This window comes from Quercus suber, unplaced genomic scaffold (genome assembly GCF_002906115.3).
Source record: "Quercus suber isolate HL8 unplaced genomic scaffold, Cork oak 2.0 scaffold_701, whole genome shotgun sequence".
Classification (NCBI taxonomy): Eukaryota; Viridiplantae; Streptophyta; class Magnoliopsida; order Fagales; family Fagaceae; genus Quercus; species Quercus suber.
The window spans coordinates 193,594-209,092 of NW_027070142.1; the positions used below are offsets into that span (position 1 = coordinate 193,594).

The 15,499-nt window shown below is 36.1% G+C and overlaps 1 protein-coding gene and 1 long non-coding RNA gene across 2 annotated transcripts; one reads left to right on the forward strand and one right to left on the reverse strand.

Moving 5' to 3' along the window:
• The first annotated feature begins 3,907 nt into the window (after positions 1 to 3,907).
• LOC112014715 (uncharacterized) lies at positions 3,908 to 7,728 on the forward strand. Its single transcript, XR_010626139.1, has 2 exons — positions 3,908 to 6,758; positions 7,180 to 7,728. It is a non-coding gene; the product is annotated as an uncharacterized LOC112014715 (long non-coding RNA).
• Positions 7,729 to 9,420: 1,692 nt separating this feature from the next.
• LOC112014704 (glycosyltransferase BC10) lies at positions 9,421 to 15,050 on the reverse strand (the record flags this gene model as incomplete). The annotated part of the gene is given in 10 exon segments (XM_065766349.1): positions 9,421 to 9,705; positions 9,880 to 10,008; positions 11,180 to 11,329; positions 12,398 to 12,463; positions 12,876 to 12,914; positions 13,512 to 13,592; positions 13,690 to 13,771; positions 14,058 to 14,129; positions 14,378 to 14,478; positions 14,937 to 15,050. Coding segments are annotated over 10 exon segments (885 nt in total), but the record flags the coding sequence as incomplete, so codon positions are not given.
• Between the last annotated feature and the right edge of the window lie 449 nt (positions 15,051 to 15,499).

Consider the following 15,499-nt stretch of genomic DNA (forward strand, 5'->3'; position numbering starts at 1 on the left):
ATCATCATAGTTCGACCTCGGTTGAACCTCAGTCTAACCTTAAAAGCCTTGAACATCTCTCTTTTCTTGTTCGTTAAACGGCCTGGGTCTAAAAAACATGGTAGGAAGGGCATTAATAGATTAAGATCCTCAAGCATTGTCCAGATAACTCCACCATAGAGTTCTTAAAACTTTATCCAGTCATTGTGAAATGGATTACTCCACCATAAAGTTCTTAAAACTTTATCTAGTCATTGTGAAATGGATTAGATTTTATCACGTTATCAATATTTAATATTTAAGAAAACATTAACTTTCCATTTTGCATCTACTTAAAATATTAACAATGAGGAATATGCAAGTTCTCTCATCTTGAGAGCTCTTTCCCCTTAGGGTACTCGCCGGCTCCACCTCAAACTTTCTCCCTTCTTTGTTCGCCAGTTTTGACGTCGAAACTTTCCTTTTCTTTACTTCTAACCTTTTTCTTTAAGTTGACTTACTTAGTAGGTAAAGCCGTCTTATCAACTTATTATCAACTTATTTCCTTTTATTGCATTGCTCTTATCATCATTCAACCCGCAGAGTTGCGTCCTTGCTTGTTAGCTTCATGTCTTTGGTTCTGAGTCAACTTCTTGTTTCTTTTCCTTTTTTGAATCTTGTCCAAATAAATATCCCTTTTTACACCTAACTCTTTTTTTTTTTCCTTTTGTCTTTTTCACCTTTCTTCCTAAAACTTCTCTTCTTTTTTGTGTTTCTCTATGGTCCCCAAAACACTCTGTGTGAGAGGTACTACACTTTCCAATGCATGTGCCTTACAACCTTCAGATTCTAATGGAAAGTAACATACATTCTAGAGAATATGGCTAGACAGATAGCAGTGACTCCAACATTAGTGATGATCTGTTCGAGGAAGAACTGGATCCTGAACTCTTGTTTAGTGAAGAGGATGAAGTGCATTTTGCAAGGCACGGACCAATTGTTGAAACTGATCCTGAAGATATTGTTGTCCAGCAAGGTTTTGGGGAATTCTGTGCTATTGGGTTCATCTTGGAATATCGTAAGTTTTCTGTTCACCATTTGCAACACATTATCAACAATGCATGGCAAATTCGAGGAGAGGTTTCAGTAGTGGGCAGAGATTCTTACTTTTATATATTTCATTTTGAGTTCATAAAAGACCTTCATCATATCTGTAATGAGGGGCCTTATGCGGTGGATGGTGCTCTTCTGGTATGGGAAAAATGGAGGCCAAACTTGGTTATCAGTAATTTACATATTAATTTTATTTCTATCTGGGTCCAATTGCATGGCCTATCTCTGGAGTACCAACATCCAGATTTTGCTGAAAAAATGGATTAGATGATGGGGATAGTGGACAGAGTAGATAGGGAAGATAGAATCCCTAGGAACATCCGTTTTATGAGAATCAAGGTACGCATTGATCCTTGGCTCCCTGTAATAGCTGGGTTTATGCTTTGTCTTGATGATGGATCTAGGGTTTGGGTACAGTGTAGGTATAAGAGAGTGCATAAGTTGTGTACTAAATGTGGCCTTATTGGTCACATGAGAGGCTAATGCACTAATGCAATGGATGATATTAAACTGATGCTATATAGACAACGTTTGAGAATACAGGAACTCCACAACACTTAGTATAGTTTTGATGGTCTACAACCTCAATTTACCAATGAACTAAGAGCTTACCACAAGCGTAGGAGAAGGTGGACAACTCAGGTGAGATTTGGTCCTATTCCCCTTGCTTCTGGCCAGACACATCATCCTAATCATAGTCCTAGTTTTCCTGACCCTAATACCCCTAGTACCCCACATTCTTTACATGCACCCCTAAATCCACCCAACCAGAACTTAACTTCAAACCCTTCCATAATCCAAAATGCTATTAACATGCTTAACCTCAATGTTCCTGGCCATGTGCATCTGCATGCCTCTTATAGTTCTTTTGTATCCTTGGCACCTGGTGAACCTCTAACTGCTCCCCAAACACCTGTCAATTCATTGGCTTCAGGGGATATTGACCCTAGTATACCCACAACCAATGAGGTCTCTCATGAGGCACAAGAGGTTATCCTGACTGATAACAACTCTGTCTTGGGTAATAGCACATCCACATTTCTTGAAAGACCAACATGGCAACCACCCCCAAACTCCAATCTCCAATGGACTTTGATTGAGGACAATGGGCATTTTTTTACACATGGACAAAGTTCTCACCCCTAGTTTGCAGATTCGGATACTAAAAGTGATACAACAACCATAATGTTCAATTTAGACAGCTTGAATGAAACTAGGCCTGAGACCATGCAGAACCAAGGTTAGGAAAAGGATGCATACCAAGGTTGGGAAAAGGGAGATTTCGTTTTGAATTGGGAGACTTAAGCAATGGGCCCAAGTTAATGGACTTACAAGTAGCTTAAATAAGCCTAATCAAGGTAACGAGATTAGGAGTATAGGGCCCAATGATAGAGATTTAGGCCCATTTGAACTGATTACACTTGGGCCAGGGCCCTCTACCCCCTTGACAGCCCAAGTACCCTCAAGCCAACATTTGGTTCTTTGGTTTAATGAAGTATGTGAAGCAAAGAAGTTAATCTTGTACCGTACCGGCCGGTACGGCCGGTATATACCGTAGCGGTCAGTAAACCGGTACAAATACCCCCATTGTTTCGTACCGGAAAAAATATCAGCCGTACCGGTGAAATCCGGCTGTTTCGGCCAGTAAATGGATACCGGACCGAAACACAAAATGCCTACTTTTTTTTTTTCTTTGGTAATTTTGACAATTTTTTAAGGGTAGGATGGTGCAAATCTGAGTAAGTTAAGAAAACCCAGCAGAAAAAATAGAAAAATGAAAGAAAAATGCACAATAGCTTTGCAAAATGAAGTTAGAATCACCTCTTCTTCAAGACTTCGACTTCATTATTCTTCACATTTTTCTTTTACCATCTTCTTCTTTAAGGACTCAACGATGGCCGATTGCTTCTTTTGTTTTGTAACTTCCGTTCTCTTCACTTATTCTTCCCTAGATTTCTCTTTTGTAATATAAATGCTGAGTAAACTTGTTCAAAAGAGTACACTAGCTTTTGATTTTCTTAAAGCATCAGATGATATTTTGGATTGGTATTACTACTCTTTTGACATGTGGGACTAGCATTTATTGAGTTTGGTGGGTGTTGGATTATTTAATGGTTTTCACTTTTATATATTTGCGTTGATAACTCCATCATAAAATATAAAAAGTTGTAAAGGTGGTATATTGAGTTATTAGAAATATAATTTTCTATATTGTATAAAATAGTAAAAGATAACGGTAAACTCGAAACGGTATACCGGTATTGACCGGTATCCAAAATATATCGTATTGCTGGCCAAACCGGTACAACCTCCAGTACGGTATTGACTCCCTTGATGTGAAGATTTTACAAGCTTGGAGACTCCAAAATCAAGCTCCAAGAAAAAGCTCGGGAAAGAAATTGAGAAGACAAGGAGGAATATCAAACAGAGGCTTTTGTGTGTAGTGTTTGACAAGGATAATGGTCTGGAAGAATCCATAGATACTGACATGCATTTAAGGCACTGAAAAGCTAGCCTACAACAGCGTCCCCAGCAACCATGAGGGTCTTAAGCTGGAACTGTAGAAGGGTGGGCAGCCCCTCTGCAGTTTTGTAATGCCAAAAAAAGGCCCAGGAGTACAAGCTAGAGATCATGTTTTTTATAGAGACTAAATTAAGTAAAGATAAACGAAGAGGTATTCTGGAAAGATGTAGTTTTTTAGATGGATGGGAACTTCCTAGAGAGGGCTTCAGCGGTGGTCTTCTTCTAGGATGGATGCCAAATTTGAAAGTCAACATACAACACAGTTCCAAAAACTTAATTCATGATGATCTTGCTGACACAAGAGGTAACCTTTTCTTCGTCTCTTTTATTTATAGTCATCCTAATTTAGCTAAAAGGGAAGAAGTATGGGCAGAACTAAAGTTAGTAAGGAGTATTAGTCATAGGAATTGGTTATGCATAGGGTATTTTAACCAAATCCTATCTCATAAGGATAAATTTGGGTTCAAAAATAGTAGGATTGAAGGGGCTAAGGCTTTTAGGCAAATTTTGTTCGAACTGGAGCTTTGTGAATTGGAAGCAACATGGCAAAAATATACTTGGATGAATGAGCATGAGGATGATTCTTTCATTATAGAAAGATTGGATAGAGCTTTTGCATCAATTAAGTGGATCGATTCTCACCCTCACTATGCCCTTAGAAACCAACCAATTCTGAGATCAGACCATAGTTCAATAGTGTTAGATTTTGAATTAAGACAACCTTTTAGAAATAGACCTTTCAGATTTGAAAGGATGTGTCTTACACATGCAGACTGCAAAAAGATAGTTCAAAATGCTAGGTCAATCCATACTCAAGGTTCAAAGGCTTACATATGCAGACAACCTTTTAGAAAAAGACCTTTCAGATTTGAAAGGATGTGTCTTACACATGCAGACTGCAAAAAGATAGTTCAGAATGCTAGGTCAATCCATACTCAAGATTCAAAGGCTTTCAAACTCCAACACAAGTTTAGGAGCATTAGGAGCAAGTTCTCTAAGTGGAATAGAACTGTTTTTGGGAGAGTGGAGAAAGATCTAAAAGAAAAGCAAAAGAAGCTTCAAGAGATTCAAAATTCAATAGCAACCACCTCAGATATAAGGATTGAAAGAGATCTTAGGAGTGAGATTGAAAAATTAATGTTTCAAGAGGAAATCATGTGGGCACGGAAGGCTCGAAGCAATTGGATTATTTATGGGGATAGGAACACTAGATATTTTCAGACTATGGTAAAGCAAAGAAGAGCTAGGAACAAAATTATTTAGTTGAAGGGACATAATGGTGACTGTGTGGAGGATTTTGTGGAAATAGAGAAGCTTTTGGTAGATCACTTTAAGGAACTATACCATGAATAAGAGTTTAGAGATGTTCAATCCCTCTTGAAGGACTTGGAATCTTTACCAATTCCAAAATTGGATCAAAGTCAGTAGCATCATCTTGACAGACCTATGATTGATGCTAAAATAGAGTGGACAGTCCATTAACTTTACCCTCAAAAGGCTCTTGGTCCTGATGGAATACCAGCATTCTTTTACCAGGAGATCTGGAGTTTAGTTAGGCAAGATGTTCTTAATTTTTTCCATGCATTCTTCCACTCTGGTACTATTCTCAAATCCCTTAACCAAACTTATCTTACTCTCATCCCCAAAACCAATTTTCTTACGAAGGTAAATCATTTTAGACCCATTAATCTTTGCAATGTCTCTTATAAGATTATTTCTAAAATTTTAGTGTCTAGACTCAAACCTTTCATGGATAAGCTTATAACTCCCTTTCAAAATGCTTTTATCCAAGGTAGGAACATTAATGATAACATTTCGATTGCCCATGAGATTTTAGACATTCTTAGGAAAAAGAAGGGTAGGAAAAAAAGGTTTTGGTGTCTTAAAAGTGGATATGTGCAAGGCTTATGATAGGGTTAACTGGAATTTTCTTAAAGTTGTTCTGTTATCAATGAATTTTAGTAGTGCTTGGGTGAATTTGATTATGGAATGTGTCACCTTTGTTCAATACTCTATTCTTGTCAATGGTAGCCCAACTAAGCCCTTTAACCCTTCTAGAGGCCTTAGACAAGGGGATCCCATATCCCCTATCTCTTCTTGTTCTGTGCCAACATCTTGTCTCTAGCCCTTTCTAAAGAGGAGGAGAAGAGAAAGATCAAAGGTATCAAAGTAGTTAGGAGTGGTGTGACCTTCACACACCTCCTATTTGTAGATGATTCCTTATTTCAATAAATTTGAGCTTTGTTGTTCACCAAATATTCCTCAAGTTGATTAGGAATCCCTTGCTCTCTTCCTTCAAGTGAACATTGTTCAAAATCCAAACAAATAGTTGGGGTTAAATTTCAAACTTAGAGGAAGGAGAGTGTCTAATTTCCAAGATATCATTGATAGGGTTCATTATAAACTCCAAGGCTAGAAGGCCCAGCTTTTGTCTCAAGCTGGCAGAACCACTTTAATCTCCTCTATTCTTCAAGCTATGCCTTTATATACATTTTCTTGTATGAGAGTTCAAGAGACTGTCTGTAACGAACTAAATGATATAGTAAGAAGTTTTTGGTGGGGTCACAATGTGGGAGAAAGGAAATTACATTTGCTCAATTGGAAAACGATATGTTAGCCTAGGGAAAGAGGAGGCTTGGACTGAAAAAGTTCAACCTCATCAACCAAGCAATGATAGCTAAGCAATTTTGGAGGATACAACATTATCCTAATTCCTTGTTGGCTAGAAATTATAAGGCCAAGTACTTTCCTAGGACCTCTTTACAAGATTATAAACCAAAGTCTCACCATTCCTGGACTTGGAAGAATATTGCTACCCCTCAATCTACCCTCCTACATCAACGTAGATGGATTATAGGAAAAGGTTACCAAGTTCCCCTCTCCCATCCTCACTGGTTTCAAACATCTCATCAAATTCTAAGAGATAACAACCTACTCTATGGAACTGTTGCAGGCCTTATTGATTAGAATTCTGGTTCATGGAAGCTGGATTTGATCAGAAAGCTATACCAGGGAACTCCTTCAAATTCCTATTTCTAAGTTTGCCGACATGGAGGGTAAACTGGTTTGGAAGTTCTCAAATTCTGGTGATTACAAAGTCAACAAAGCATATTTCATGCTACATCAGAGTCTATCTCCATCTTCTCAGGATCAAAGAACCTATGGTATCCAAAATTTTGTTTGGAGATGGTTGTGGAAAGTTAAATTGCCTATGAAAGTTCTTAATTTCATTTGGAAAATCTTACATGACAGTTTACCTGTTTTTGAGAGACTAAAAAGAATAGGTATCAAAACAACTAGCATATGCCTCATGTGCAATGAAGAAGAGGAATCAGTAAATCACTTGTTCCTTCAGTGCCATTTTGCTAGAGCCATTTGGCATGGATCAAATTTAGGGATAAGAACCTCTAATCTGGAATCTGCTATTCTAGATAATGCTTCTACTGATGCCAACAGGATGATCTTATTGCGGTCTATGTTTACTATCCTATGGTCCATTTGGAATCACAAGAATCTGGTTCTTTATCAAGGGAAAATGCCTAATCCTAAGGAAGTAATTCTAATTGCTCAATCCTTTATTTGCAGGTACCAAGAAGCATTCTCAACGGATAAACAACAAAGCATTTCACCCAAACACCAGCATGTGCAGAATTTCACTAATCAGAATTGGCAGATAATCCTAAAAGTGGCAGCCTTCAAGAACAACAAAACTAAGAGGAGTGGTTTTGCTTATCAGGCTTTAAACCAGGAGGGAGTCAACATATTCTCAGGTAGCAGCAATTGTGGGAAGAAGAAGCATTACTTAGCCTTACAGGATGCTGTGAGTGAAGTTGTTTTTAAAGCCAAGGAGTTGGGATTCAGCAGAGTTTTAATTCTAAGCAACAGCAAGGGCCTTGATCAGATTTGCAATCACTTTAGGAATCTTGATTGGACGGAAAAGACCTTATGTTCTGATCTTCAGCAGTTAAATCTTCAGGGCTTCCTTATAAACCACCTGCTTGTTCTTAGTGTTGTCATTTCTCATGTTTTGTATTTGGCCTATGTTACTACTTCCTTTCCTGTTCATCATTGTAGGCTAAACCCATACTATGTATAAGCCTCGTGAACTTTGTTGTAAGGTTTCCTTTTGTTTAATGTATGTTTTCTCCGGTATATATAAAAAAGAAAAAAAAAAAAAGGATGAAGTAAAAATCTAATCCGTTTATTTTAAAATGAATTGATACATTTTTAAACACTCTGGTCGAGTTACCATAAGAATTTAGCGAACCTACATTATTGGTCCCTGAAGTTTACCCTTTGAATGCAATTGGTCCCTTAAATTTTGAATAAGCACTATTAGTTCCTTAAGTTTGAAAAATAAACACTATTAGTCATTTTGTTAACTGCTTTTAATGTCAATGTCTACGTGGTTAACAGAGTAGTGATGTGGCATCTTTTAAAGTAAAGTGGCATTTGTTTTTAGTATTTAAAAAAAATTAAATGACACCTCAGATACCCAATTTCCCACACCTGACCCGATTCTTTACGAGTTACTCAAATCAAATCTGAAATGCTTGATTAAGCCTTTGACCTGTCGTCTTCCTCCATGCATCGCCATGATGCCATCTCCATCCGCTGGTGATGGCATCATCCTCTCCCATGTAACAGTGACAGCAACAAAAAGTGATGAAAAACCAATTTTGGCACAATCACAGGTACCTCGCCGCTCCTCCTCCCCCTCTCCATACAACCCTCAAGTATTGCTCTCTCTCTCTCTCTCTTTGTAGTCACAGTTCAGCGAATTAGGTTTTTAATTTTTTGAAATTTCAGATCTTGTTATCGTTATGTTATCAATTTGTGCATTGCTAATTCTCAAAGATCATGCGTATGTTATATTGTTGGCATTTTGTCAAAATCGGGTTTTAGCTTTTTATTATTTTGGCGGTGCATTCTTTTTAGACTTTATATGGCTGGCAGGTGAATTGAGAATCTATTTGATTATAATTACTTGGTTTTTGATTGTGATTCTAAAGCGTTGAAGAGTGTTAGTGAACAGTGGTATTCTTTGATCGTGGATCTCAATATCTCATACACATGCGTTAAGTTTGATTCATATGTAATTTGGGAGATTTAATTTGGGTAACTCGTTTGGAACCAGGTCAGGGACTGGTGTGGGATTATGGGTTTCTGATGTTTTATTTTAGTTTTGTACTCTTCTCAATAAAAAAAGATGCCACATCACTTCAAAAGATGTCAAATTATTGCTCTGTTACCCACGTAAGCATTGGCACTAATGAAAATTAATAGAATAATTAAGTGTATTTTTTAAAAAACTTGGGAGACTAATAGTGCTTATTTGAAACATAAGAGACCAATTGTACTTAAATAATAAACTTCAAAAACCAATGGTGTAATTTCACCTAAGAATTTTAGAGGATCGGGATCCACGGTTGACATATACGTTGAGCATGAGATAACAACTTAACCTTTAAAAAAAAAAAAAAAAAAATTATTGGTAAGAGGACCCATCCATATTCAATTTTCATTGGATATTGACGCCTGATCCAGTCTACATCTCTAGCACATCACTCAAGCCATTAGAATGGGTTGGTCTCGGAGGAGCCCATAATGTGTTTCAGCCTCCAATTAAAGTTGATACAAATGGGCCACGTTTAGCCTTCTTGCTGGGTCAAGGAAAGAATAATCAAACAGTACAACTTTTACTTTGCAGGGTCAGTACTGATTCAGTCTTGACAGATTGAGCTTGTAGAGGAATGTGAACTACGAATGAGGGAGGGATGAGGGGGCAAAGGTTTGGTAATCAGGTAAATAGTATAGAAACCAAAATGGAGCAATGAAAACTCAACTCTTTCCTTTTGATTTGACGTATATTCCTAATAAGATAATATACACACCATAGCTTTGGTTTTGGTTTTCACTCGCTCACTCACCCTCTATTCTTCATTTGCCACTACAATTTACAGCTTTCTCCTTTATTTTCCGATGCTGATTACATGACACTTTTCGTATGGGTCAAGACTAGTAACTTTTAGCTACAATAAACTTACAATAGGTATCTACTTACCATAGACTGGACTTACTTGTTGCTTCATTGAAAGGTCCCAAAACAGACTGTCCAACCAAAAAAGTAAAACACGTTAAATAAATGGATGGGGACTTCTGCCTAAATTGCAGGAAAAAAATGGAAGCTAAACAGCTCACGGAAACCTTTAAAAATAAAATAAAATAAAATAAAATAAAAAATAAAAACCTCCTCAATATCACATGTGAAGATATGAAACTAACCATATTAAGAAGCCGGAATGCTGCTGGCCGAGTGAATTTTCTAGCAAAAAGAAAGCATGTGGATGGTTTACCCTTGCTAGTGCACCATTCTCTTCGGTACTCAGTCTCATAATAGATATTATCTATGTCCTACAAAGGTCATCAATTTTTTTATTATGCGATCCCTCATTTCATAAGAACAGATAATGTAAATGCTATTTTCAATTGAAATCAAATAATTTGCATGCCTCATAGATTCTAATGTACTATCTCAAGCTAGTGTTGAACTTGAATGGGACATGAAATACCAAATTAATTTTATTCTAAGTTTCTTTTGCTTTACATTAGAGATTGTGTATATAGCATACATAGTGCTAAACAGACGTTCAATGTAAACATAATTTTACATGAATGACAAAATTAAAACGGGAAGTCATTCTTTTGTCCCTCTAATATTTCCTGCTATTTACCAGAAAATAATTTACTGCAAGTTTTCCGATTAACATCCCACACAAATGGAAATCTTATTATTCCAGTAGTTGACTTCTGTTAGTCTGAAACATAAAATAGCTGACCACTAAACAGTGAGTCCTCCTCTCCCTTCTTTTTTATTTATTTATTTTTATTTAATTTTTAATTTTATTTAACCTCCCATAGTCAAACCATTGTGCAGGTTCAACCGCATATGAAAGCTCTAGTTAATTTAGGGGAAGATAAGTCCTCATAATTACTCTGGTTTCAGAAAATATTCAAGGAAAATTAGATTCTTGCTATCACTGGATGGCACAGTGAAAAGTGTTAAATTATGAATATGTTAGCACACCATTTTCAAGAAGTATTTGTAAACATTCATCCAACATCATGAAAATTGTATTTGCCTTGCTGGAGAGATGTAAGAAACATGCCAACAATTTGATTTCTGATATGCACCCAAAGAGAATTGAGTTGATTTTCTTCATTTTGGAGAACCATTTCAATCAACTAAGTATAATTTTTTTAAAATTGGTAATTTACACATGCACCTGATAGGTCTTGAGTCCACGACCTAACTCTCCACCTAGAAACTTAAAAGGGGAAGAGGTGCTAGTTGTGCTTTAGCTCATTAGCAACTAAGTATAATATTGTTACTAGCCAAAAAACAAAACCTGAGGTATAATACTATGCAACAAAGCCGTTTCTAAGGTAAGTTTTCTTGCTGGCAGATTGTTTTCAAGATAATTTTATCTAATACATTAACGCATCCATGAGACAGATATAAGGGATGCAACCTACAACTATTAATTATTGCTCAAAGGATGGCTTGCAAAGACAGCAGCAATACCTTTATAGATTGGATAAGCGTAGGAGTAGCATCTGAAAACTTGTAAGTTACAGGATGCCATCCACGACGTTCATGGTCTTTGGAGGATGAGAGATCCCATGAACTATGTGTCAGTGATCTTCGTGTGATTTCTCCTTCAAGGCCTTCTTGCTGAAATGTGAAAGACAATGGTCTTAGAAAGTCAATTATAAAAAAGGTTGTTATATTGACACTACATTCTTAGCTTCTCAGACTCCACTTTCCATATTTTTAATTAAAATCTTATGCAGTGAAACATGGAATCCAAGAATCTACAAGAAGATTTTAAAAGGCTGCCGTTAGAGAAAAATAGGAGGGGGTGGGGAACTGAAACCTCTTGTGAATGAAAATATAATACGTGGATGTTACTTTTGAATCGAGTCCTATTATTTAAATATTAAGCTTCATTTCAAATTTCATCCTAAATCCTGCTACAAATGCCTTCTCAATATGCATGTTTTTTTTCAGGTATATGGTTTAAGAATCAGAAAGACAGTTTGCAAGCAACATTTTAAAAAAGGTTTGAAGGCTTGCTATTATTGGTTCTATTTCAATATCTTGTTTGAATTTAGATATCATACCCAATTTTGACATATGTTAAGTATCTATGTCAGCATGTCATAAATATTAAAGAACCAGAACATCAGCACAACATAATTTCAACCAACATCTCTAGTTAAGAAGAACCGGAAGCCTCCCAGTTTATTAGCTTTGCATTTGACTTCATCTTCTGTTATCTGACAACTTATATCTGCTGCCAGGTACGCAGAGAACCAGAAAGCAAAAAATACCTCCAATAAGGTTGCCAGTGTGTTATTCCACCAAATAATCCATAATTAACTAAGATACGTCCATGAGGTTGCCAACATTTAGCATCAACAAAATAATTTTAAATTACTAAATCTTCTCGGTGCTAATTTTTTATTTTATTATGAGAAAACACCGCTAGCAAATTTCATATATAATAGAAACTAAGAGCCAACCGTGACTTGAAATTTTGAAAGAACTAAGCCCAGCATAAGATGGAAAACTATCTTCTGGTTTTTTCTTTCATAATGTCTTTAAGAAAGTGTTAAGACTGTTGAAAATGCTTTTGTCAGATTTTATAATCTAAAAGGGGTTCATCTGTCTCTATAGATAAGTCAATATCTTAATTGAGATAGACAAGGCTCAGAATAATTGGATAAGAATTTATCTTACAGCCAGTAATGTCTGAACATAGTGTTCATCCGGTATACAATTATGCTCCTTGGATGCATCAGTTGGCTGCACATGAAAGGTCAAAACAAATAAATAAACTTTATCTGCTTCAAACATCTTCCTGAGTCTCTCTCTCTCTCTCTCTCTCTCTCTGATTGGTAAGTCTACACACGCACCCCATGAGTTTTGAACACCCAACCTTACCCTCCACCCTTTATTATGGGGAGAGGAGGTGTCATTTGAGCTAGATCTCATTGGTGGGTAACTCTTATTAATTAAATTAATATTTGACCTCAAGATCAGATTCTGGAAATAAATTACAGTACTGCATGTGTGCAAATACATTTCATATCAGAACATCAATGTATGGCTACCAAAAATACTTTCTTTGAAAGCTGGTAAAGATCCAGTGCTGGGAAAGCTGATAGATAACTAAATAATGTTTCAAAAGATAACTGAATAAAGAAAAGTAACTTACAAGGGGATGATCTCGCCAAAACTCTGGTAGTGATCTCCTCTGCATTATTACAAAATATAGAACAGGTAAAATTACAAAATCCTCGCCAAGGAAACTTGAAAAATGTACGACTTCATAATGATGAGAAAAAATTGTAATACAAACATGTCTCAAACAGTGAAACCTATGAAGAGTACACAATCAGAAATTAAAACTGTATGCACTAAGAAATAAATTAATCATTGACAGCTGAGCATCTTCCCAGTAAAGTAGCTTGGTTTTGCTCTAGCATGCCTAACATTACACTTTATTTTCAACATCTAGAAGTTCACGCAGGTGAATTTTAATATAAATTTATTTTTAATAAGGGAACATAAGTACATTGTGCCAATTTTTCAAATGTCAACATGTCGCCAAATTTCTTAAATATCTACACAACAATAGCAAAATAGGGATAATATGAAGTTTAAGCACCTATGATTTTTCTAGCTGACAATAAAGATGATCTCTTCAGTCTGCTTTGTGCTCTTTTTGCATGAAGTAGTTTTTTTCGATACACATCTTTCTTACTTATCAAAAAAAGAAAAAGAAAAAAAGATTTATCTCTTCACATTTATATAGTGGCTACAGCCACAAATCATAATGAAGACAACTTGCCTTGCAATACTCTTGAAACCTGGGAAATATAGTACTGTCTTTCACAACAACCTCTGCATGCTTTCTGGTCAGAACAACCCACTGTAAGAAGACGAAGCAAAGACATGAGTCAGACATTCTATTTCTAGAATTTTTATTGAACACCAAAAGCAATAAATCTAATATGTAAAATTCTTACCTGAGATCCTTTCCTCCAGTTATGAACTGGAATAACAGGATCCATTTTTGGATTGTAGCGACCCTCTTTTGTATCAGCAAAGCTGTTTCCACCATTTAATTGTCAAAAACACATTAGTAACGTGACCAATACGAAATGTGCAGAGATCTGATAATGCACCAAGCATATCTTAATAACAGCTTGAATCATCCTACCTCAGCAAGGGTATGGAAGAAAAAGGAGATCAAAGGCATTCATTCACACAGGAAATACATACATACACCCAACATAATTTGTATTTGTGTTTGCGTGTGTGTCTGCATGTGTGTACGTGCGTATGTGAGGTGGAGGAGAGATGCACACACTTGTTTAAGGACTGGACCACTGACCTGTCTACAAAACTAGTTGATGTGGACATGATATAGTCATAGGTGTAGCTGAAGTTGTATAGAGGTATGCAGCTGAAAAGAGATCAAGTAACTGAAATATTGTTAGACAAAAAAATCACAAAAAAAAAAAAGAAAAAAAAAATATATTATTGTATGATAATAAACAACGGAATTTGCTCCTTAACTAGACATCCACCTCCTAACCAATTAAATGCATACATAAAAAAGCATCTAAATAATCACAGTTAGAAAGTTCCAACTCAAAGACAGAGAAATGCAGAGCATATACTCAAGCAGTAATTATGAAGATCAATTGTCACCTGTCTGAGAGAAACACAAAGCGTTCATTATAAGGATCATCAAGTGCATGCTTAAGCAATCTACGCTCTGCCTCAATCATGCTGGCTTCACCCCAGTCTACCTGGTATATGACAACATGAACTGAATATTGTCATGCCAATGAAAATAGCAAAGTAAAAATTTACATTTGATCACAACTTTTACGTTATGAACCAAGCCAACAGGAATGCATAAAGTACACTGATTAAAATGCATAGGTAAGCTACACTGTAATTAATTTTACTTTGGGCACTATGTTGGTTTTATAGGAATGTTATCATTATGTTAATGATCTATGCAACATAGATCTGGCAAATTAATCAAACATGTATAAGGAGGGAGTTGCAGCAATGGAGCATTATATATATATATATATATCATGCACTCTCACGCGCACACACATACAAGTTATATATGTATGTACATGCACAAACACCACGACAAAGAAAAATTAAACTGCTTCCAAAAACATATTATGCTGAGATATCCAAGTAACTGGCATGTAGTTTCTATATAAGATTCCACAAGAGGGATGAGAACCTGTATGCTATCATTAATTTGACGATTCAAAAAATAGACTGATCTTGTTGTTGCCTTGTTGAACAGAAACCCAGGCCTAGAGTGAACAGAAATTGAAAATTTATTCTCCCCTCCCTGCACAACAAGATAATTCATTCTTTAGTAAACATGGAAGACATCATATAATTATCCACACAAAAAAAATACAGAGTTTCAATATTATCAAATACCATAGAAACTATTGTATCTATCTTATATAATTAGGAGATGCAGGGACATGTCTGCCCATAGTGAAACATCCCACAACGACCCCCTAACCCATTATCAAAATGATTAAAAGGGAGACAAAAAGTAACCTGCGAAACACAAGTGTTATCAGCATGAATTGATCCGATCAATTAAATTAGTATCTATGCTAATTTTATTCACCCTTTGGAACCAGTCAATTGTAAGCTTTTGAAGAAGTGTGTACAGTGAAAATCAAATTTTTAAGAAGATAAAAGTTACAAATTGATACTCCAACCTTTTTTTATAGATAAGTAAGTTTTGATCCCAAGGGGTGGAGGAATGGAAGATTTGAACTA